At 34.1% G+C, this 25090-nt stretch overlaps 4 protein-coding genes across 5 annotated transcripts; 2 read left to right on the top strand and 2 right to left on the bottom strand.

Moving 5' to 3' along the window:
* Positions 1-1160: 1160 nt before the first annotated feature.
* On the bottom strand, positions 1161-4400 carry LOC121261369 (putative pentatricopeptide repeat-containing protein At1g56570). Its single transcript, XM_041163701.1, has 2 exons — positions 3471-4400; positions 1161-2932 (listed from the first exon to the last, which is right to left on the bottom strand). Exons 1-2 carry the CDS (start codon positions 4080-4082, stop codon positions 1721-1723), a joined length of 1824 nt encoding a protein of 607 aa, XP_041019635.1. The 5' UTR covers positions 4083-4400; the 3' UTR covers positions 1161-1720.
* A 1808-nt stretch (positions 4401-6208) lies between these two features.
* On the bottom strand, positions 6209-11705 carry LOC121260632 (alkaline/neutral invertase A, mitochondrial-like). Its single transcript, XM_041162573.1, has 6 exons — positions 10785-11705; positions 10122-10281; positions 9681-9892; positions 7581-8074; positions 7388-7436; positions 6209-6910 (listed from the first exon to the last, which is right to left on the bottom strand). Exons 1-6 carry the CDS (start codon positions 11499-11501, stop codon positions 6584-6586), a joined length of 1959 nt encoding a protein of 652 aa, XP_041018507.1. The 5' UTR covers positions 11502-11705; the 3' UTR covers positions 6209-6583.
* A 2434-nt stretch (positions 11706-14139) lies between these two features.
* LOC121260900 (protein AGENET DOMAIN (AGD)-CONTAINING P1) lies at positions 14140-16698 on the top strand. Of its 2 annotated transcripts, none has more exons than XM_041162974.1 (3): positions 14140-14734; positions 15355-15813; positions 16430-16698. In XM_041162974.1, the coding sequence occupies exons 1-3, from the start codon at positions 14282-14284 to the stop codon at positions 16442-16444; spliced, it is 927 nt and encodes a 308-aa protein (XP_041018908.1). In that variant the 5' UTR covers positions 14140-14281; the 3' UTR covers positions 16445-16698. The 2 variants fall into 2 exon arrangements, with proteins under 2 accessions (XP_041018908.1, XP_041018909.1); XM_041162975.1 differs by having other exon boundaries at positions 14143-14728.
* A 4649-nt stretch (positions 16699-21347) lies between these two features.
* LOC121260862 lies at positions 21348-22074 on the top strand. Its single transcript, XM_041162916.1, has one exon. It carries the CDS (start codon positions 21437-21439, stop codon positions 21926-21928), a length of 492 nt encoding a protein of 163 aa, XP_041018850.1. The 5' UTR covers positions 21348-21436; the 3' UTR covers positions 21929-22074.
* Positions 22075-25090: the final 3016 nt, after the last annotated feature.

The raw sequence follows: 25090 nt of genomic DNA, 5'->3' as shown, positions 1-25090 counted from the left end.
ATAAAGAAGAATGGTCTAAAGGTTAATGTCATTTTGGGTACAACCCTTATAGACATGTACAAGAAATATGGGCGTGTGGATAATGCTTTGGAAGTTTTTTAAGGCATGGAGGAAAGGTGGGTTTCAACTTGGAATGCTCTTATTCTTGATTTGGGTTGGTTGATCAGTCGCTTGACATTTTTTCTGAGATGAAAAATGTTGTGTAGTGCCTAAACAGATGACATTTATGGGAGTTCTTGGGGCTTGTCGACTCATGGGCTTGGTAGATGAGGGGCATCAGCACTTCAATTCAATTATCCAAGAACACAAGATAGAACCCAATGTAAAGCACCATGGATGCATGGTTGACCTTCTAGGGTATGCTCAAAGAAGCCGAGGAATTCATTGAAAGTATGCCTCTGGCACCAGATGTTGCTACCTGGGGTGCCTAGCAAAAAACATGGTGATAATATCATTTGGGGGGGAGGGGTGGAGGGGAGTAGGAAGGAAGCTCATTGAGCTTCAGCCTGACCATGATGGGTTCCATGTGTTACTGTCTAATATATCTGCTTCAAAAGGTAAATGTTCTTGAAGTTAGAAGCATGATGATGCGACATGGGATGGTGAAGACCCCAGGCTGTAGCATGATCGAAGTAAATGTAGTAGTTCATGAATTTCTAGCTGGAGATTAGGTACATCCTCAGATAAATGAGATTTGAGGATAAGTCGGATGAAATAACTACAAATTTGAAAATGGATGGTTATGCATCGGATCCAAATGAGGTTTCTTCCCTTGACATTGATCAAGAAGAGTTGGAAACCTCTCCGCTTAGGCATAGTGAGACGCTTGCAATTGCCTTTTGGCTTATTGCCATCACTCCACCAACACCAATACTGATTATGAAGAATTTGAGAATCTTTATGATTGTCATGCAGCTGCTACGTTCATTTCTAAAGCTTTTAATCTTGAAATTGCGGTCAGGGATCGTATCGCTTTCACCACTTTAAACAGGGTTCTTGTTCATGCACGGAGTATTGGTAGCAACATATTATACAGAAGCCAATCGATTTCAATGTTGTTGAGATTATTCCCCCAAGTGCTTTTCCATTGCTGGCTGTACAAAACGATCTGCTTCACCGTTACTTGACAGTTCCAAGTTGCATGCTAGTGAAACACCATCTTAGAAATGAATGGCTTTCCTAATGTAACACCATACTTATAGAACAACATATTTCTAAGTTCTTGGCTATGCTTTTCATTTCTTCTTCCATCTTGCATGCATAAAAAATGGTTTGAAGAAATTAAAAAATGTAAATGAAACTCTATATGAACAAGAAAAATCTTCCTGGGGAAACGGGCATTTTACAGCCATGCAAGACAACCCTTAGTACGTTGATATTATCTTCACCTCTAATTCGGTTGCAGCACGAGATAAGAACTTTAGAATCAAATAAATGAATATCTTAAATCTTCAATTATGCCTTCCTTGATGTTGCCAAGTGCCTTCTTTGTTGTCGCCAAGCACTTCTTACTTCTTTTATGTTTCCCCCTCTATCTATTGGATGCAGATGCAGCACAATTGAACTTCTCGAGAGAAACACCACCTCTCCTCACCAATAATTCCTTCTCTTTCCTCTCTTACAGCCAAACTTAAGGTTGTATGGAATAACCAAATGTTGTTCAAGAACCATTTAATCTTTGTCAATATTATCTTCCAACCCCTTCAGCTTCAGGTTTTGTTCAAGTCCCATCTTCTAGGTCATGTGTTAAGCAATCCAAATCAGGTACATATCCTGCTTCCTTAATATGCCAAATCAACAAATCCAAAACTCTATATACCTGCTTTATATGAGAACCAATCTTATCTCCCACAACAAAACCATAAACCTGGTCTCTTACCGCAATCCAACTCCTCCCAGCCTCTTTCTTACTCCCCATCCCTCTCATCAACTTCCTCATATTTGCAAACTCCACCCACTTACCTTCAGCTGCATATATATTTGACAGCATAACATAAGTCCCCACCATATTTGGCCTCAAATCTAACACCCTCTGGGCTGCCAATTTGGCCAAATTCGGAAGCTTATGTGCTTTACAAGCTCCAAGAAGTGCCCCCCAAACAGACTCATCCGGTTTAAATGGCATATTCTCTATTAGTTGATAGGCCTCCTCAACTCTCCCCGCTCGCCCTAGCAGATCCACAACACAGCCATAAATCTCCTGATTTGGAGAGATATTATAATGATCCATCATTGATTTGAAATACTTCAAGCCTTCGTCTACAAGCCCAGCATGGCTACAAGCACTCAGAACTGCCATAAACACGATCCTATCAGGTCTAATACCAGACCGAATCATCTTATCAAACAAATCAACAGCCTCTTTTCCATATCCATGAGCTCCATATCCAATCATCATCGTTGTCCAGGAGACCAGATCTCTGCAAGTCATTTCGCTAAAAACTTTGCGTGAATCAGTTATGCTTCCACATTTGGCATACATGTCAATAAGGGCATTAGCCAATGCCAAGTTCCCATCAAGGCCTCTGCAAACAATTCCTCCATGAACCTGTTGTCCATAATTTAAAACTGCTAAATTAGCACAGGCGGCTGTAACACTGGTAAATGTGAAGCAATTTGGACTAAAATCTTCTGACTCCATTTGTGAAAAGATATGTAGACACCCATTGGAATCCAATCTTTCATATCCAGCTATCAATGTATTCCATGTGATCAAGTCTTTCTCATTCATTTCATGGAAGTATTGATTTGCCTCAGATAAACACCCGCACCTGCAATACATGTCTAGTATTGAGTTCATGACAGGAAGATTGGATTCAAACCCATGTGTAATCACCGCTGCATGTACTTGCTTGCCCAAAGTGTGGGAGCGAATTGAGGCACAAGCTCTAACTGCAATTGAAAAGCTAAATGGGTTGAGTTCTGCTTCCTCCTGTTTGCCAAAAGAATTCAAGAACTTAATGCATGCTTAGATAATATGAAGTGGAAACCCTCTTTGAGAATTAAAAATATTAAAGTGTGGATGCGCATTAACAAAAAAGACTACGTGCTGTATGCAATTCTGCTGGAACCTCAAATATTTTCATGTGTAAATGCATGGGTTGATTACAACTATCCATCTTAACTATCGGAACATCTTCACTAACCTTTCAGTTTTAACCACCAACATCCTAATAAATTAAGATTAATTGTTCACCCAACATCTACGTCAGTATCAAAGTTAACAAATTAATGGGACGAGATAGGCGGACACTGCAAATTAATGTGCCTCGATCTGTTAAATTTGACACATTGCTGCACAACAGGCCATCTAATTTTAGTTTCGGGAACAAGTTAGATGTTAATTGGATATCCTAAACTGATCACGAATTAAGGTAACAATTGGAAAATTTTATGAAGAGAACTTGAAAATGACCTAAACTGGGTGGATAACTACAATATACTATTTGTAGGTTGTTTCCACTACTTACCAGCAACATTTGCTGGAAAACTCGAAGCCCACCATAGCCATCACCCCTATGAGTGTACCCAGTGATCAAAGTAGTCCACGAAACGGCATTCTTTGCATGTATATCCTGAAAAACCATGCATGCCTCGTCCATGCTAACACAACATGTAGCATACATGTCTAAGAGTGCATTATCAACGTACATGGACCCCTCTGCTCCATGCTTGATAGCCAAACCATGAACCAATGCCCCATATGACAAAGCCTTCATGCCCTTACAAGCCTTCAGAGCGCTGGACAAAGTAAAACAATTTGGCCCCATTCCATTCTCCACCATCTCACAGAACATAGTCCATGCATGACCGTAGTGGCTACAAGACGTGTACCCAGAAACCATGGCCGTCCAGGCAACCACATCTCTCTCAGGCATTTCATCGAACAGTGACCGAGCTTCTTTGACCAAGCCACTTTCGAAGTACGACTTGATGACGTTTGTGGCTAATACAGAAGGGCGCTTTGGTAAAAAAGGTGAATTTGATTGGCTGGGGCAGTTTTGGGGCAACTGAAGGGAGTTTCTGATTATGGGTGGGATTGTATGGAAAGAAGAGATGGATAGCAGTCTTTTAGTGCTCATTTCTGTTTGTTACATGTACATGATCACGGCAAACGAAGCCAAGAACCCCAGGTGTGAGTGAAGCTGAAATGTTTATACGTTGTCACAGAGTCCAGGGTTGTTTCTTGAATGTAAGTAGATGATTCCCAGTCTTGGGAACTCTGTGGTCTTTCATTTTCAAGCTTTTCCACTCCTTGATAGAGCTGGCCTGGCATTAATCTTCATTCATGTATGCGCTCTGGCCAACGGGTGCCCTTGGAGGGATTTGTAGGGCAATCTTTCCCTTGTTATGGAGTACTTAAAAAGTTGGTTTTTACGTTAATTCGAATCATTCAATCCTAACTCAAAATTTTTGTATTCAATGGTTTATTATGACAAAAATTGTCACTTTGATTTTGTATATGTAAAAATATAAACATCAGCCTATAGCTGCGCTACGGCTTAAGAAAAAAAAAATATCAAATGAGTGTGCTGCAGCTGTAAGTTGATGTATAGAATGCCTCTTTGTATATAATGTCCCGTTTGGATAGTAAAAATATTTCATCTCATCTCATTATTACAATTTTTTTTAAATTTTCACGTAATATGAAAATATAATAAACAATTAAACTCTTTCAAATCTCAAAATAAAAATATTATTTTAATAATATTTTATTTAACTTTCATATCAACTTATCTCTTCTTAACTCAATGTCCAAACCGCACCTAAATTAACCTTAATCTAGCACAATTATTCAATGGCTTATGGTATGCACAAACCCCAAGTTGTATGCGATAACCTTAGGTTTGACAAGTACGTGATTGTTTTGTCTAAGCAAATGTGTTTTTTTTTATACACTTACTTATATTTTATCTCGGATTATGTTATTTACAAGTCTGTATATTAATTCACTATTTGTTGTTGAATCCACCAAAAAATTAAGTCAAAGAAGAACTAGTACTTTTTGTTTAAAAAAATTACTGTAGATTGTGAATTAATCCGTTGAATGTGAGACACGTGTCCTACATCCTATTGGAACTGGACCCGAGTCTGATTTATCAATTAATTTTCTTTTTGTTAACATGATATCATTCATTAATCCTTGAATTTGACAATTTGTTTATCCCAGATATATACTATATGCATGTCAACATTGCCTGATATTTTGAGTCCCAAAAGTGGTATTTTGGCAACCGGACAAGCTTTTGCGAGCAACTTCTGAATGCATGGCTGAGACATCTTGGCGTGAAGACGACGATAGGGAGACGAGTGCTTAAGGGGTTGAAGAGGAATGGAGGCTGGAGTGTTGAAGGGGTTGAAGACGAATGGAGGGAGCTGAGTTCGGGGGCCAAAACGCCCCATTTCATTTTCCACGGGGCAACAGTTTCCCCGCTATTCCCCCTTCCGGTTGCATATAGTGTTTTTCGAAAAAAATATCAGTTTGCTTTAAAAGAAAGTGTTCTTGGCTTACACATGGTTTTGGAGCACATACATGGTTCGGATGCCATGCTGGAGTGTATCTAAGCATCTGTTTGTCTTGTTTATCACATGCCTTTGTTGGTTGGAGAAGGTTGGGTTCTAGTGGTTACTCGTTACCTGGATGATTTAAGAGCAAAAGAAGCACTGAGAATGGGATTAGAATCTCTTAGAATTTTCTGTATATTTCAGGTTCCATATTAGAAACAAAACGAAAAGGGTTCGATCTAATAAGTTTATGCATTCATATTTTGCTCAGATTGAGTACTTTGGGTGATGGTGAAAATATTCCACTTAATAAGTCAATAGGACCTAACCCTCTCTCTCTTCTCTCTCTCATTGCTAAATTAATGTGAGAAGTTGGAGATTGATCCTCATACAAGTGAGAATTATATAAATATATATATATATATATATATATATATTCCTTGCTATGAGTGATAGGAAATAATTTATACCTATATGATTTTTGTAAATTTAAGCAATTCTTATCATTAGGTGGAAAACTATTATGAATACTTAATGCAGAGTGAAACAGAAGACAAAGTAATGATCATTTGACAGTTACAATATGTATGAGGAAGAAAATGAATATATATATATATATATATATATTATATATATATAATAATATTAGCTAAGCTAGATGAACAAGATCAAAACTCATTAAACAATACGATTCAATCAGGAATACCAGAAACACAAACCATTTGCCCAGAAGGATATAATGGACTTGACATTTCATATGTAACCTGCCTTGATATCTTGCCACTGCCTCATGATGGGAGAACAGATATGTAAACTTCTTAAAGTTAATAATTTACAAACAGATGACCACAGCAGGTGCCATAAAACAGAGGCACCGTCAACATTGTCATTTCGACCTCTAAAGCCGATCAACGCGATCAGATTAATCAGACAACAACTGAGGTGATTATTGTAAAGCAACTCTTAAAAAGAATGGTGTATGTTAGGCTTTATGTCATTTAACCTCTATCCTTAGATGTGGCTGTACAGTACAAAGGCATAGTGCATCTGCCTTTCCAAAAAAAAAAATGAAGGCTCATTACACAAGTATCTGCGACTTAGCTGCAAAGCGGGAGCATTTCTTTCGACCACTCTTGCTAAGTGCACAAACGCAGATCTCAAGAAGTTCATAATCCTCCTCCCAGAATAACAAGGAAGCCTTCTCTGGATTCTCCAAGAGCATTTTAGATGCAAGGAATCCAGTAATAGTCCATGTTTGGAAAAATCGTGCTTGCTTTCCAATAAACCTCCCTGTCCGAGTATCATAATATTCAGGCCACCTATCACCTGAAAGCCTCTTCTCAGCCAAGGCAACAGCTTTTTGAGCTAGTTCAAATCTGCCCATCTTGATGCACGCCAATGTGAACTGAAAACAATATTTGAGTCAGAATTTTGGAAACTACGGGCAAGTCATATTACTCAAGGTCGAGGACCAAAAACGTTTCCAATGCATAAAAAAACAAAAGAAAAAAAAGAAAAAGAAAAGATGCATATGAAGGAGGCATGGGGCACGCCCAAGTAAAAAGATTTGCTTAAGATATCCCAGATTCAACCAAAAATACAAATGGAACCTAACCATACATGCCCTCAATTTATATCTTCCACACTAACTATTCATCCCTCATAATTCCAGAGGAATCATTAGTGCAGGGCACATGGCATTGATGGGGGAGGTCAAAAGAATCTATCTTTACACTTATCTTCTACCCAACTGCACCCATTCTGCCACTACATAAAGAAGAACTACATAATCCAACAGGCATAATCACAGTCAATACCACCAAAGATTCACATATGCTCCACCTTCCTCAAATAAATATGCTGCAACCAAATATAAGCTTACCTGCCACAGAAGTGTTGGCCAGGACCCACCATTATGATATGACCACGGGCTGCAAAAAGTAGACAAACATTTCAGTTCCGATCAAAATCTTTTATTAATCACTAAACAACTAGCTGTAGCAATAAAGTAAAAAATATCCGCACGTGCACGCACGCACGCACATGCAGCAAAAGAATATGTGATAAAAACTCACGTATTTTTCGGGTCACTGCCAGTTATTATTCGCCACTCCTCATTCTCTAAAGCAGGATAACATATCTTCAGAGGCATATGTCCCACAAGATCATCCCATTTGGCTTCAATGAAATTCAATATAGCTGCATTTTGTTTTGGAGTACCCAGAGATGAAACAATGGACCAAAGATTTCCAAGCGTGAAAAACCTAAAATCCATGTGAGCAGGCTGTAGATTGCCCATCATATATCCGCCATCCTCTGGAATCCAGTCCATCAGCCAAGAAGGAATTTGTTCCGGATAGATGTTAAACTTGTTGATGGCATCCATAGAGTACTCCTCTGTTTTATATCGGTAAATCTCATTTATCTTCTTCATATCCACCCAATAATATTCTCTGATATGGAATGACAATGCACTGAGCCTATTGTTGATTGCCCTCACCAAATTCTGGGATCCATCATTTACAGCGAGCATCTCACGGGAGCACCGTAGAGCTGAGTAAAATAATGCCTGCAAATTCAAACTTGCCAGGGTTGAGATACGCAAATCAGGTATATATTAGGCTTAAGATGAAATAAGATAAATATCATATGGGGCAATATTTGATAGCATCAGACCAAGGAGCATGGAAGACAAGGAAAAACCAACAACATTAAAAGAACTGTCATAAGAAAAAACGATAACTTTCAAGAAAGATAGTTTCAAAAAAATTAGGTCATTGCCTTATACATCAAAGACAGTAATTTGGGTGTGCAGCCTTTGCCAAGCGCCTTCCAACATTTTCCAGGGAGCTTAAAAATATTCCAGGTTGTCAAAAAGACTAAATTTAACCCCCCCCCCCCCTAAATTTATAAATAATAAGAAATTTTATTGACTAGTAAATAGGCATAACCCAAGTACACAGAAAATACCTAAATACAAGCTAGGAACTAGAAAAGGCCAAAAGCAAGTCATGGAAATTGTCTCCATTCCATACAAGAGCCTTCGCCCAAATACACAAAGTACTAAAGAAAAACTCCCTTAAGTTCTCCCATTGAACGTTCTCTATCTTCGAAGCACTGCCCATTTCTTTACAACCATAAACACCACATTAAGCATAAAGGGATCATCCTCCAAATAGCAACAATGCGATGATTCCCCTTAAAACCTTGCCAACAAGCTAAGAGATCCACCACACGCTTAAGCATGACCCAAGCAATACCCGTCCTACCAAAAATCTCATCCCAAAAATTCTTAGCCACCTCGCAATGAAGAAATAAGTGATCAATAGATTCACCATCTTTCTTACACATAAGCACCAATCCACAACGATTAGTCAACGCTTTCTCAAATTATCCGTGGTCAAAATCTTTTCAAGGGACGCCAACCAGCAGAAAAATGCAACCTTACTAGGCACATTAGATCTCCAAATGCACTTCCAAGGAAATTTATTGACACAATTACAAGTCAACACCTTATAAAAGGAGCTAACCGAGAATCTGGAATTTCCTGCATGGATCCACAGAAAATTATCCTCTCTTCCTTGAGCAATTAAATGATTTAATGCCTTTTGGTCATTTGGTTGAGATTATCACATGCTGCACTTAAAAATGACCTCCAACGACAGTTTCTTTCTTTCCTTTCTTCTTCCATTTTTTTTTTTTTTTTTAAAAAAAAAAAACTTTTATTGATAAGAATGAAAGTCTAGGCAAAGCCCAAGCATGCAGAACGCATACAAGAGTAAACACCTAGCTAGGATGAAGAAGGATAGATACAAGGAAGTCATGAACATTAAACCCATTAAAATCTATAACCATTGTCCAAAGAAAAAATGTCTTGAAGAAGAGGCTTTTGAGCTCCCCCAGGGAACGCTCCTTATCTTTGAAGTTCTGGTCATTTCTTTCCTTCCAATGACGTTTCTTAACAGGCCAAACAATGGTTCATGTCACCAATTTCAAATTTGAATGATGAACAACTAAACAGTGTGGCTATAAAATCAAAGAAGTATACTCCATGTATTTTCTAGAATTGGGAGGAATACAGTGAGTCATAAGTGCCTAATCCAATTAACAGCTCAATTCCACACAACTAGTATAATAAAAAGCATTCTGTAAGTTCTCAAAGAAATTGAACTCACTTGGATTTCAAGGGGGTGGCCATGGATACCCATCCGCCGGTCTATCATACAGGAGCCATCAGTGACTAACAGAGAAGGAAACATATCAAATCCATCAGTTAAACACAAGTTCAGTATCATTTTTAAGCCCGTCTGAACATCCACCCTTTCTTGTAATGCATAGTCACCAGTGAGTTTTCCATAAGCCCTCAACAGGATAATCCACCACAGACCTACAAAAAGAAGCCAAAAGACAAACAAATAAAAAGTCATATTATGCTATAAATTATAGAAGAACAATGTTTCCAGTAAAGAGAATGTAAAAAGCAAATGATGGATTATGGCATCCCACTGCAAACACTTGGAGGCCAATAATAGTGGATTCTACAACATTCTAAACTTTAAAGACCACAATTTATTATATGCATTTTCTATAAAATTACATCACAATAACATACTGACCAGAATCCACAGGTGCAACACGACCAATAGCTGATTCACCAAAATCTGGATCTAGAACTTCTTCATGCTTATTTTCATCAAGAGGCACTATTCTAACTTTAAAACTTGCAGGCATCAAACCCTGCCCTGGGCTGTAGCAGTCCACTGTTTTCTCCCAACTCTAAGTGAGAAACAAGGGGAAAAATGTGTTAGTACACAAAGGAAGAGCAACATATCTCCCCCCAAGTTAAGAATAACCTAATAAAAACATCTTGCAACCACAGCAAAACCCCAAATACAAATCCTCAAAAGTTCACAACGGACCATCCTCAATCACCAAATGGTGCAGCATTAAGAATACTAGTAGTATCTGATTTCTAGTGAATTTGAAAGCACATGTTCGAAGAATTATATTATCCTCCATCGCAATCATCTAAATGAAACCTCAAAGCAAAAAATGGATATTATTGAATTCATATATCGACCTTGTCCTAGATTAAATAACAATTACACCAAAGGCGTGTGTAAATGAAATTTTATACGTTAGAACTTGTAAATGAAATTTTAAATGAAAAAAGGAATTGAGTTCCATCAGGTAGTACCAAAACAAATGCATGCATTTATGAATTGATAATCAATCACCGATCAAGATACGACAGGGTGAATATATAGTGGGTTATATACCTGCAATTGCAAGGTATGAAGGAGAAAGTTCCTCACAATCTCTCCCTCTCCCTTAAGCAAGAACGCGAGTGCCGAGGGGACGAAGTCCCTGATAAACACCTGGTCATAATTCAACATCTGATTATCGGAAGGGTCCCTCGCCGCCACTGTTCCCACTGGATTCCCACAATACGTCACCACCGCCTCTCTCAACAGCTCCCACGCCTCCTTCTCCACTTCACTTTCCTCCCTCGCCACCACGGATTCACTCAAACCCTTGGAATTCCCTAAATTTACGTCACTACCACCATTAACCTCTATCCTAGACTCATCCTCCCCGACTAGATTCTCGTCTTTGTCAATTCTCTCCACCACCAATGGCTTCACACCAACACCCCCACCACCTTGAACGTAGATTCTCTCGAAATTGTTCTCGTTCACACGGGTCTCCACCGTAGTCGAAAACGACGCGACCCGAGAAATTACGAAGGCTCCCCTACTGGGTGTTGTGCCAAACCCATTATTAGGCCTTGTTAGAGCCATGGGTTGGCCAAAACCCGAGCTGGGCAATCGAAAGGCTTTGTGGGTATTGAAGATAATGCTACAAGAGCCTATGATGCGAAAAGGGTCGGCGTGGGGTTGCGAGTTGGGATTGAAAAACGGTGGGTTCCGACTAAAGAGGAGGATTCTACAGGTGGTTTTCATGGTTGATTTGCTAAAGAATCTGACCGTATTCATGACGAATAGCTTGATGAGTTAATGAGATCGCAAATCCAGCAAAGATATATAAGCGCTAGAAACAATAGCAATATGTAGAGGGAGGCTGGGAGTTATGTGTGTATTGCTAAGAAGATGAGAGACGTTTGGGGATTTGATATTATACTTGGAACCAAAGCAAAAATGGTGGGAATTGTATGCATTATAAGAGCAGAAGATGAAATGGCTGTCTTGGGAGCGAAGATATTTATATTTATTTTCTTATTTTTAATTGTATAAGGGATCATTTTTTTTTTCCTACCAAAATTTCAGATTTTTTTTAGCTTAGGGAAAAAAAACAGCTTTTTAAATGCTGAAGTCGTCTCATTTAACATTTACTATGATATCTTTAATTAAGTTTGGATTTACAAGGTAAAACATGTTTAATATTTATAATCAAAGCTAAAATATTCATCCGTATAATAATAATAAAATTTCGTTTGAATTGAGAAGTAATTTCAACTCAATTCAATTCATATCATATCATCTCATTATTAAAATTTTTTTTAATTTTTATACAAAATATAATAAATAATTCAACTTTATAAAATTTAAAAATAATAATAATATTAAAAAATAATATTTTATTCAACTCATTTAAAAATATCTCATTTTAAAATCTAAAAAACCTAAATGTCGTAGAATTTGTTTTTTGTTTTATTTATTATCTTTCTTCTATTTTAGACTTTAAAATTAGAATAAAAATTCAAAAAAAAATCTTATTACAGGAAATTCTATTCCATAAAATTCTATTTGTGTCCAAGAGTTTTTTATTTGTCATTTGTTAATAGAACAAAGAAAATATTAAGAGTAATAAAACTAAATAAATCATCAGAGAATGCATATTATCCAATAGAATTTGTCTATAAACAGGTTTGACCTATATTTGTAAGTGCAAGTTAACATGCTTAATTTATTTATTTATCTGACTAAAATTACAAAAAACAAAAAACAAAAAAATCAAAGCCAAGCAACAAAGAGTCGCCGCTTCCCCTCGTTCAACGGGCAGTATCAGTCGTCCGCGGTCCACGTGGCTATTTCCTATTGCCTATATGTAATTACGTTGACTATATTGGGAAACTACACGGTTTAGGTACGGCCGTCTAGCACGTGCAGAACACGTGACATATTATAGAGATAAGTGGTGCTGTGCTGACGTGCCGTGCACACATTTTCATCCACTAAATTGTAACAATGTGACAACCTTATGTAACTGTTTGTTTACACCACTAGTAATTTGCCACGTGTCCACCTCTTGTTTCGGTTAGACTTGCGCTTCTGTGAAATTTTTTGTGCTCCTTTGTATAACCGTTTGGAATGAAATTAATTGAAATAATAGTAATAAAATTATTAATTAAAATGAGATGACATGATATAAGATAATTTCATCTTATTTCTATATTTAAACGGATTCTAATCTTATCTAAAAAAAAAAAAAAAATTGATCACTATTTTTTTTCCTAATATTGGTTGCTATTAACAAAGGAAAATATATGTTGACAAGTGTACAAGATGGTCAATTGACACGTGGAGATTGGTTCTTAAATTCATTTCAACTCATCATTACATATTTTTTAAATTCTAACACAAAATATAATAAATATTTTAATTTTTTAAAATCTTAAAATAATAATAATATTAAAAAATAATATTCTAATAATATTTTCTCATATTTTTTATATTTTGGGCTGTATTTAGATTTTTATAAATCTAAATATTGATTTGTTATCATCATATTTCTATGCAATAAATGAGGATCTATAAATAAATAAAATGGAGACTTTTTCCTCTTTCATAAAATATATATATATATATGTATAGGTCATGTTATAGTCTAGCTTTTCATATTTCTAATTTGGAATTTGGTTTGTATTTTATAGAATTTTGTTTTGTTTGATATTTTTGTGTAAAAAACTAACAGATGAGATCGTGTAAGATGTCTAAAATCTATTTATTTTTTCTGGCAATCCATCTCGTCCCTTCATTTTTTGAAATGATATATTTTAATGAAAAAAAAAAAACAATGATCTATTCAACTTAGCTTATAATTGACAGCGAAAACAAAATAAAGTATTTTTATCAGTTATTATTTATCATTTTACACTCTACATCTTATAAAAAATACTTCTATACCTTATAAAAAAATTATAAATATAGAATATGGAAATAAATAATAACTGTTGTATAACATTCTACTAAAAGAAAAAATAAAGAGGTCGGAGAAATACCATTGTCAAAACAACTAATGTCTAAACAAAACTGGTAATCATGATTTGTGTATTTTTGGAAAAATAAAAAATTAGTAATTGGGTTTTAAAAAAGTTGTGATACTCTGCCGCCTTAATAGCAACGTTCATTATTACCGCTAATTGTTTTTGTAATTTTTTTTTATTTAATTTTTGTAATTTTTTTAAATATTTTTAAAAAATAAAAAAATATACTAATATATTTAAAATTACTTTCTTAATCATTAATTAAAAATCATAAACAAATTTTCCAAACAGTAAAGTAAAACGGTAAAAATTGGAGGGGATAGTAGTTTTTTTCGTTTTAAAAAAGTGTTTTGAGTTTTGAGAAGACAAATACTAACGTCTATTAAGACGACAAAGACAAGTCTTACGACATTAAGTTCTATTGAGACGAAAATAGCCGCGGTAGTAATCTCACAAGTAGTCACCTGCTACTACTACTACTACACATAAAAGCAGTTTAGCGAACAACGATGATTCCGCTTCCCTTGAACCCATAACCTCCGTAACCAGATGCCTCCTAAACTGACTACCACAACACCGTCTTCCTTCTTCCCACCGGGCACCCCCGTGGAGATCGGCTCACACGACGCCGGATTCGTGGGCTCCTGGTTCGCCGGCACAGTGCTCAGTTCCAACCGAAGCAAATACTCCGTTCAATACGAGACCCTCGTGTCCGACCTCGACCCCTCCGAGCCACTCTGCGAGACCCTTCACGTCTCGCAGGTCCGACCTGTCCCGCCTGGAGAGACGCGAGGATGTTTCCTTGTGGGCGATCACGTGGACGCCTACTGGAATGATGGGTGGTGGGAGGGCGAGGTCACCGAGGACTTGGGAGGTGGGAGGTACGGGGTTTTCTTCCGGGTTTCTGAGGAGCAGATTGAGTTTGGGAAGGAGCATCTGAGGCTTCATAGGGACTGGGTTAGTGGGAAATGGGTTCCGCCATTTGAGCAACAAGAGGTGGGAGTTTAAGTTTTTAAATTTCTTTTCTTTCTTTCCTTTTTTTTCAAAATAGCGGTTGTGGTTTTGTTTGGTTTGGCTGAAAATGGTTATGTAGGAAATATTTGGCTGTGTTTGTTTGTATGTGTGCGTCTGTGTTTCAAATGTAGATCTTTATTTTTTTATAGGTAAAATATTATTCACTGAATAAAAGAAATGCAGTTCTTACAAAGGAAACAATGGGTTTAATGCAGCAATACCAATAAGACTGTGAAGCTTGTAGCAATTTTTTCTTTTTTACTGAAGGTTAAAGTTGATGGAATTTGCAAGTGGTATACACTATACACTACACCTTGTTACCAAGTTTGGATTTTTAGCTGATCTGGGTCCCGGCGAGGGATAATTCTGGTCTCCAAATTTATAGGTTTACGTCTAATTTGCTACTGGCATTTGACAAGACAATAAAATGAATGGGGACCGTATTTGTAGAGTAATTCAAAGCCCAGAGTTCTTAAAATAAATAACTAAAAGAAAATTTAGTCGTTCTTCTTTACATTCTTTTTGTTTTATCTATCTGTGTAGGTGGTCTCTTGCTGGGTTTCTATATAATAATTCGCATGCTCACCAACTTCGGAATTGAATCGCAGAAAGTGTCAAATGCAGCAGGGATCGTAGCTAGTGGAGCAAAAACAACACAGGAGATATTTATCAAGGGGACAATAGTTGAAGTTAGCAGCGATGAAGATGGTTTTCGAGGTGCTTGGTTTGCTGCGAGTATTGTTGAAGCAGTGGAGAAAGATAAGTTCCTAGTTCAGTACCAAAACCTTAGGGCGGACGATGATTCGTGCTTTCTGAGAGAAGAGATCGATACCCTGCATATTAGGCCCTATCCACCAGAAACTCTTGTTGTCGATCGTTTCAATCTCTTTGAAGAAGTTGATGCTTACTACAATGACGGTTGGTGGGTCGGTGTGATTTCTAAGGTTCGTGTCGGCTCCAAATACCTAGTCTACTTCAGGGACACTGATGAGGAAATGGAGTTTGAACACTCTGACTTGAGGCCACACCAGGACTGGATTGACAGCAAATGGGTTATTGCTTCCCGGGTAGGAGTTCTCTATACTCAGAAACAACGTTTGTTAATCTGGTTTCTTTTACTTTGGTGCTAAAATGTGAAATTGCAAACTTGGCCTGTCATGCCCACTCTCACTAAATTCAAGGTAAGATCACAACCTAATGGCCAAATTCTTGTTCAGGCAGGATGTTAAAAAATTAATTGAGGGGAAAGTTTGGTGTTTTTTTTTTCCCAGGATTGAATTGGGGAAAGGGAAAAACTTCTGAAAATCGCTTGAAATAGTTTTGTCACTCGTCTTTAATTTTTCTTTTCTTTTTTAAAAATTGTTCCACAAACGTCCTATTTGGAAAGTTTGGTAGGGTCATAATAGAAATAAATGGATAGAAAGGGGATAATCACCCATAGAAATTTACAAAAAGCGTTGGCCAGCTTGTTGCTCTCGAGTGTGATAAAAGACCATGCCCCCCACCATTAATAGGATGATGACTGCCCCATATGTGTGGGAAAAGAGGTGGGGAATAGAGTTTCATTGTGTGGCAGTTTGAATCCTACACGCTTTTCTTTCTTCCAATTTTCAGTTTCTACCTTGCACAATTAGCACTCAGCCTTGCTTTACCAACTGTTCTCTAAATGTGAATTCATTGCAGGCTCTGAATTTTTGATTGCTGGAGAAATCAATCAAGGCATCCATTGAGCACCTTTGAGAAATTGCATTTCATCTCTCAAGGAGGCAGCCTTTTGTTTTCAACTTGCGAATCTATCTGAATCATACCTCAACTGTTGTAACCAGAATGGAATTTAGGTGAAGCCTTCATATTGTATTGGAAAATGATCAGGTTTACTGTTCATATGTAATGGGTTCTCTGATACTGCTTATTGATAATCAATCGTACATGGCTAATGGCTTGGTTTGTGACATGAATTGAAGCTCCTTTATGCATGTGATTGAGACTCACTGAACAGAAATCAGTAATTGTGATTTTAGTTGTCAGGCATCAAATGAACGTGAGAGATTCACCAAACCAGTAATAATTTGAGAAAATATGAAGACTTTATATGGGTTTGATTTCTCAACTAGAACTGCAGAAAATGTAAAAACAACCACGTAGCTCTCCCAGTCCCAATACATGCTGAAAGGAGGACGTTGGGTAGTAATTTCACTTTCTCATGGGCCATCTAACGACTTTTTTCCTTTCCTTAGTGGTTTCACTTTCTTCTACGCTCCTTTCATGCCATTTCCTTTTCACGAGGATAACACTCCAAATCAGTCACGGGTCTACTGCTAAAAAACAGCAAAACTCCTTGGGCCTTGATTAGAGCATTTCAACTCATTTCATCTAATCTAATTATTATAATTTTTTTAAACTTTCATACAATAAATAATTTAAATTTTCAAATATCAAAACAAAAATAGTATTAAAAAATAATATCTTATTTAGCTTTCATGTCATCTAATCTTATCTCAATTCACTATCCAAATCTCCTCTAATAGGCAGTGTTTTTACTGTTCATAAACCTATGCCTCTATCATGGTCCAAAGAACAATACTTTATGGGTGAAAATAAAAGGTATGTGTGGCTTGTTGATGAAGATATTAGACATAATACTTATTAGATGTGTTGTAAATTCTAGCTCTGTATTTGTTAGGGATGTCAAATAGTGTTAACGGGTCGTGTTCGTGTCGTGTTTGTATTTGTGTCGTGTCAAGACATGTATATTATGCTATATGGGTAAACCCTAACCTAACCCGTTGAACTTATCGTGTCAAAATCTTAAACTCTAATACGACTCATTAAAATAACAGGTCGTGTCGTATCAACCTGTTTTGATTTGTTTATGTAAATAGGTTGAACAGATCCGAAATTAATCCGTTTGACTTGGTTAACTTTAGCGTAATTTTATATAAATATTAAAATCACAATATCTATAAAAAAAAAAAATATATATATATATATATATATATAAAGCTAACTACAAGTCCAAAGTTACAATCTAAACAATAAAAATGTTGAAATTAAAATTTCAACAATTTTATTTTTAGGTATAAGAGTATAATTGTAACTTTAACTTTCTTAACGAGTAATAATGGATAATAATGGGTTGATCCGTTATCAACCCGTTAAGTAATCGTATCTTAATGAGTCAAAATGTTTTGACCCGAACCCGTTAAGGCTAAATCATAACCTATTTTTATTGTATCATATTCATATTGGGTTAACAAGTTGTATCATATATTGCCACCCATAGTTTTTGTGGTATTAAAATCTTTGTTGGCTAAGCTTAGTTTGGATAATGAAAGTATCCAATCTCATCTCATCTTAATATCCAAATATCACAAAGCGCACAAATATAAATATTTTTTAATTTCAAATATTCAAATTTTCATTTAATCATTACCTAATTATTACAAATTTTCTAAACTTTCAAACAAAATAGAAAAAGTAATTAATTTTTTAAATTTTAATTTTGTAATATTTTTATTTAATTTTTTTTAAATTCTATAAAATATTTGAACTCATTTCATCTCATCTCAACTCAATTTAAATATCTTATTATTATTTATAAATTATTTAAATTATTTTACCTTATCTCAACTCAAATAACTATCATCCAAATCAGGCCGTACTAAAACATGTGGCCAGCTTATAAGTCATTGTTCATTTGTTCGTTTTGAGCTCTGTGCTCTGTAATAACTTATTGGGATATCTATTGGATTTCCCCTCCCCAATGTGTACACATTTAATATTGCTCAAGAAAACATGTATGGGTGCAATAAATTCTGACCATTTACAGCCAGCCGGGAAAGGACAAAATTTAATTGTAGGGGCAGTTGGTTGGTTGGTTGGTTTGGGTTGAGGGAGGGACAGGAGCTGCCTGCTTTTACATTTAAATGGGCTACCTTAATTATTCACCCAACCTCTCATCACTACTCATTCACAATATTCTCTAATTACTTTGTTCCTCTTATCTTTCCTTTCTTTTCTTTTCTTTTCCTTTCAAGCATTAATATTTACTTCATAAAAATTATTTTTAAAATTTAATAAAAATACATAATTTTTATAAATTCCAAAATTTTTTTAACTATAATTTCATATTAAATTAATTATTAAATTCATCAAAATAATAATATAATATTATTTTTTTAATTAAAATATTTTTATTTTTTTCATATTTTACAATTACATTAATCATATGTTAATTAATAATTTAATTTGATTCTTACATTATTATTACAAGACAGTTAGAGATTAAACGTGAATAAAAAAATTTTTAAAAATTAAAAGTGAATAAAAAATAAATTTGATGAGTGAATAGTAATCCTTTAAATTTAAAAAAACTTATTTATTTATTATAACTTAAAGTTTTATATTTATATTTTCGATTAATTTAATACAGTCTTATTTTAATAAAATTTATTAAATTTTATATTTAATTAAGTTAGATAAAGTCAATACCAATGTTGTTAGTGTAGATGTGGTACAGGCACAGGCACAGGCACACCTATGAGGCTATGAGCTTTATTTCATCAACGTGTAGGACTCTATCACCTCTGGTCAAATCCAGATGTAATTAGGGTTCAAATCATCTACACTTTTAGTTTACTTAATCTGTTAGGCTACGTAATAGATTGCTCCAAATTGTACCATCATTCCGTCACCATAGAATGTAAGGTCCATCTCGTAATTCTTGATCTGTCTAAACCGACGTTACGCCTCTTTGACTATACAACTTAAATGATATATGATAAGACATTTTTTATTAAAAATTAAATAAAATATTATTAAAATATATTTTTTTAATATAATTTTTATTTTAAGATTTAAAAAAATTAAATTATTTATTATATTTTATGTAAAAGTTTGAGAAAATTATAATAATTTGATGAGATAAGTCGAAATCAACTCTGTTACGTTTATATGTTGAACTGAGTTGAGTTGAGATGATAAAATATTGTTAGAATATTATTTTTTAATATTATTAGTATTTTGGGATTTGAAAAAAGTTTAATTATTTATTATATTTTATGTTGAAAGTTGAAAAAATTGTAATGATGAATTGAAATAAATTGAAATGATTTTAAGTACCAAACGAAGTCGAAAGACGTGAAGTTGGTTCCTTCCCCGTTTGGTTGATAGATTTAACTGAGATCAACTTAGTTCAGTCTAATTTTAAATTGAGTCTAACATTTAAACACCCAACACTTAAATTATTAAATTCATCTCAACTCAAAACTTCTTTACATGTAGAATTCATAATCTTTTTTAATTCAATATTTTTTTACACACGGGATCCATAATTATTTAATTTTCTATAAATATATCTAAATTTATCTTAATATTTAAATACATTTAAACTTATTATAGGTGGATCCAATAACACTTACTTTATTATTTTAATTTATTATTATTTATAAAAAATTTAACTCAGTTTAATATCTAAACGTGATTATTGAAAAGCTTTTGAAAATTAAAAAAAAAAAAAGGGAACAAAATTCATTTACTATAGAGAGTGTGGTGTTTGTTAGTGGATATTTCAATTTATTAACCTCAATTACCTGTCAACCCCAATAAATAGGTTAATACTTAATGCTCCCCAACTACTAAATATACACGTGGAATAATCTAGTTGGATGCTGTGTCAAGCCACCGCTTTCTCTCTTAAGTCCTCCATAAATGTCCACCTATATCATAAATACAGGTTACCTAAATTGCCATTTAGTAGCTTCCCACTTTGCTTATTTTCTAGGCTTGGACTTATTTACTGTTCAACGGTCCACTCTTCCAAATTTTTTAGATTTTCTCTACAATTTTTTTATTATTATTTCAGATCCTAATATTCAAACAATAACAATTTAATTATTTGATTAATATTTTAATAATAATGTTAGATATAAACTTTGGACTTGTAGGTTTCGTGCAATCGCTATAAAAAGTAATATCTAGAATATAAAATTTTAAAAAAATAGATTATTTGAAATGGGTCTTACGAGTGCTACTCCACAGAAAGAGATGAATGAAACAAGCACCGAATAGGCAAAAGAGAAAATATATGGTTTTTTTTTAAATATTTTTTTAAATTTATTAAATATTTAAAAAAATCAAAAATTCATTTTAAAATCCTTACTTAACAATTAAGTAAAAAATAAAAAAATAAAAATTCAATCGATGGCCACCATGGGTAACCACCTTCCTTGAACCTACACAAATAATTTTTTATATTTTAATATATCTGAGTTATGAATAGATATCATCTTTGAGAGTAATATTACTTATCATCTTAATTTTTATTATTTTTTTATTATTTTATAATATAATATTAGATAATTAAAAATAATTTATTATATTTTATTTATGAATTTATTATCTAATAATACATTATAAAATGATAAAAAGAATAATAAAAAAATAGATGAAGAATAGATTTTTTTTATAATATATTGATAATCAACTTCTATTTCAAATCAGTTTTGATTCATTAACACCAATGGCATTACCGCAAATTTCAGAAGAAACAAGGGTAAAAAGATAGATTCACCACTATATCTATCAAACCGGCTCTTTCCCCATCTTTCATCCATTCTCACTGTGTCATTATCCTTGAACTCGAAACAGCAAAGAACACCCTAGAAAAAGCCATAGCAAAATCAATAAAAAATGTCTCTGGTCTCTGAGGAAGTCAAGGCCAAGGCAGAGGTCTACCATGGAGACGAGCTTTGTAAAGAAAAATCGCAGCTTTTGCTCAAGGAAGTTGGGTTGCCAAATGGGTTGCTGCCATTGCAAGACATTGAGGAATGTGGGTATAACAGAGAGACTGGCTTTGTGTGGCTGAAGCAGAAAAAGAGCAGAAGCCACAAATTTGAACAGATTGGGAAGCTTGTTTCCTATGGCACTGAAGTCACAGCATATGTTGAGCAAAACAAGATCAAGAGGCTTAGTGGAGTCAAAGCCAAGGAGCTCTTTGTCTGGATCACACTCAATGAGATCTGTGTGGATGATCCTCCCACTGGGAAGATCACTTTCAAGACTCCTACAGGACTCTTCAGGTCATACCCTGTCTCGGCTTTTGAAGTTGAGGAGGAAGTCAAGGAAGTGAAGGAAAACAAGGAAGTGCATGTGAAAGAAGCTGTGGAAGTGAAAGAGGTCTGATTTTTAGGAGTTCTTTAAGAAATCCCCAAAAAAAAAAAAAAAAAATTAAGGCTTCTATTGTAGGTTCTTAATATCTATCTTGGTAATGTTGTGATGCTTTGTTATCCTTTACAAGTGTTACTGATGATAAAATAAAGTTATCAGAATTTTCATATAGTTTTCTGGGTTTGATCATAGATATTGCATGTTTGTATAGCTTGAGGAATTTCAGAAACCCATCAGCCATGTAATTAGAGGCTACCATGATTTGGATCGCAAGCAGACTCCAATTGAAGGATAAAAGCTAATCCCACTCTTTGAATAAAAATCACTCGACTATTTTTAAATGTGTTTTGGTGAAAAAGACCTACTTTTAAATCTAAATAAACAGAAATGTTTAGATCTGCTTCCGGTAACAAAGTTTCAAGACATGCATTCAGCTTGTGAAGCAAAATTGCTGCAGCAGATTTATAAGCTGTAAATACAGAGATGTAAAAGAGCAGATTGGGGATTTTTTGAAGTAATTCTACTTATAATTATAAATACTGAATAATCGTTTTGAAAAAAATAGAGTTTATTATTAAAGAATTAAATTTTTTTTATGTTGTAATCATCTTTTCTTTTTATTAAGAATGGAAAGCAAACAAGTTTTATGGTCTTTTTTCTTTTGAACGCACTTTTGGTGAAAAAGCCGTTCTGAAGTGTCGGCCTTTGTCGTTCGACAACAAATCCAAATAGGAGGGAGGTTACAAGGTCTGAACGTTGAAAGTGCCATTAGCGTGGAAGAAAAGAAGAGGAGGAATTGCCCATAAAACTTTAATTTCTGGTTGTTTGTTTTCGTTTGTTTCTCCTTGTTGATATTGTTCTTCTAACCTTTTGGAATGAAGTGTCGGCAAAGGGTTGTTTCATGGGCAAGCAGCCTTAAATGGTAAGAAGTTGAGAGCGCACGCTACTCGGTTCGGTTATTGTTTCAATAAGGAGCTTTGGAGGACGGATGCTTGCTCTACTCTTTCCTGTCTTTTTAAAGTTGGATAACGGTAGTTGTTCCGAGGATGTGTCCGATACAACGTTTTAAGGATATAAAGTTGAATTGGGTCCCGATACAATTATTTTTTAAATGTTTTAAGAATATAAAATAAATATATGAAAAAAAAATAAAGGCATTTAGGCTTCTGGGAAGAATTTGTCGGCTAGCACGACTCTTTAAAATTTGTGCTTTACGCGAACAATGTTATCAGGAAAATATTATTCCCACGTAAAGTTTCTACCGAATTACATTTTATTTTATTTTTTATTTTTTATTTTTTATTCACTTAATAATTAAGAAAGTGTTTTTTAAATGAATTTGTGATTTTTTTTATATTTTTTTAAAAATATTTAAATACCTTCTGTGGGTGTAACTGAATCCATGTTATTATCATGGCATGTAATAATATTTGTATGTCCCTCCAAAATATCTGCCCATGAATGGTAATAAGACATATAGTATGGTGACATGTCTTTAAAAATTGAGTAGTGTTATTTGAAGGTATTTACATTACACGTCATTTACATGATATAATTTTATTTATAAATTTAAAATTTTAAAATTTATCTTTTAAATCATATTATATCACGTAAATTATATGCGGTGTGAAAACCTTCAGATATATTATTTATTCTTAAAAGTTATTGTTTACTCAAAACAATTTTATTATCATGGCATGTGATAGGTAAGAAATATTAGATATATTTCGAGATTATCTAATAATTTTTATATGTCCCTCCAAATATCTGCCATGAAAAGAAAAATATCTGAGGGAGAGTAGATCACCGTTATTTATGGGCCGAGAGAGTCGGTGCCTAGTTTGCAACTTGAGACACTCAAGCCATTTGATGGCTGATATTTAATTCCGTTAATTTGAAAAAACAGCAACCTATTTTTTTTTTTTTTTTTTATCTTTAGAATAATTTTATTTTGCACCCTGAAACTACATGTTTTTTTTTTTTTTTTTCAATTTGCTTGTTCATTTGATTGGTTAAATTTGATCGAATCTCAAAATAATTGGATGAATTATCTAAAATAACATGTAATTTACTAACCCTAATCTAGAACATAGACAATACTGAAGAAAATTTTGACCAAAAAAAAAAAAATAGAGCACTCATGGTAATCGCAACTAACCGGATAAGATATGACTGAATTCGGTCCGAACTGGCAAAACCAACCGGACAGGACTGAATTCTGGACCAATCAATCTTGGTCCCAAAATATGTGGACCGAAGACATTCAATCCAATCTCAAGATTTACAAATTTTGGATTAGACTGGACCGAACCTCTATATATATATTTTTTTAATAATTTAATATATTATTTTTATATAGTACTTATATAAGTTAATGATGTAATTTTTATCTAATTTATTATTATTGACCATGTAAAATATAAAATAATATATACTATCAATTCATAATAAATTATAAATCATGTGATAATTTATGTCATTATATGTAAATAATTAATACATCATACATTCATACATATTCTACTATTTACACTTAATTAAAATAATTAGGTAATTCTTTTTAAATACCTAAGTTGCAAACAAGAATGAATAATCTATATACAGTGAAATTATTTGATATACATGGACCATATATAAAATGTATGACATTTTTAATAATTATGCATACTAAATAAAGTCTAAGTTAGTAAGTAGTAACTATCAACATCATAAATATAATTATAGTAAAATATTTTTTTAATGAGTTAATTATATAATCCACATTAATAATTCACTTAATTTTAATTTAGTAATTTAAAAAATTATTTTTATTAATTTACTTGAAAAAAAAAAGATGAAAAAACTAATAAAATAATTAGGCTAAACCGGTTCGGAAAAAATGATGTTTGTTTGAAAGTTTAAAAAAGTTGTAATAATTAAGCAATGATTAGATAAAAAAAAATTGAAGATTTGAAATTGAATATTGTTTGTTTTCGTAGTGTTTAGATATTGAGATGAGATAAGATAGGATGAGATGGAAGCATCTCTCTATCCAAACCAGTTAAAGTGAGTTTAAGATGCAATCCAATATTAGATTGTTGTGGAGCACGCTTTATAAGAATCCAAGAAACAAGAATGGATATGAAAGAGCTAAAAAATATGAACAACATGAAAACAAGATTGTAGGGATGTTCTCTC

This window comes from Juglans microcarpa x Juglans regia, chromosome 4D (assembly GCF_004785595.1).
Source record: "Juglans microcarpa x Juglans regia isolate MS1-56 chromosome 4D, Jm3101_v1.0, whole genome shotgun sequence".
Lineage (NCBI taxonomy): Eukaryota > Viridiplantae > Streptophyta > Magnoliopsida > Fagales > Juglandaceae > Juglans > Juglans microcarpa x Juglans regia.
Note: the sequence above shows the minus strand (reverse complement) of the source record. Positions and strands in the feature narration are given on the sequence as shown.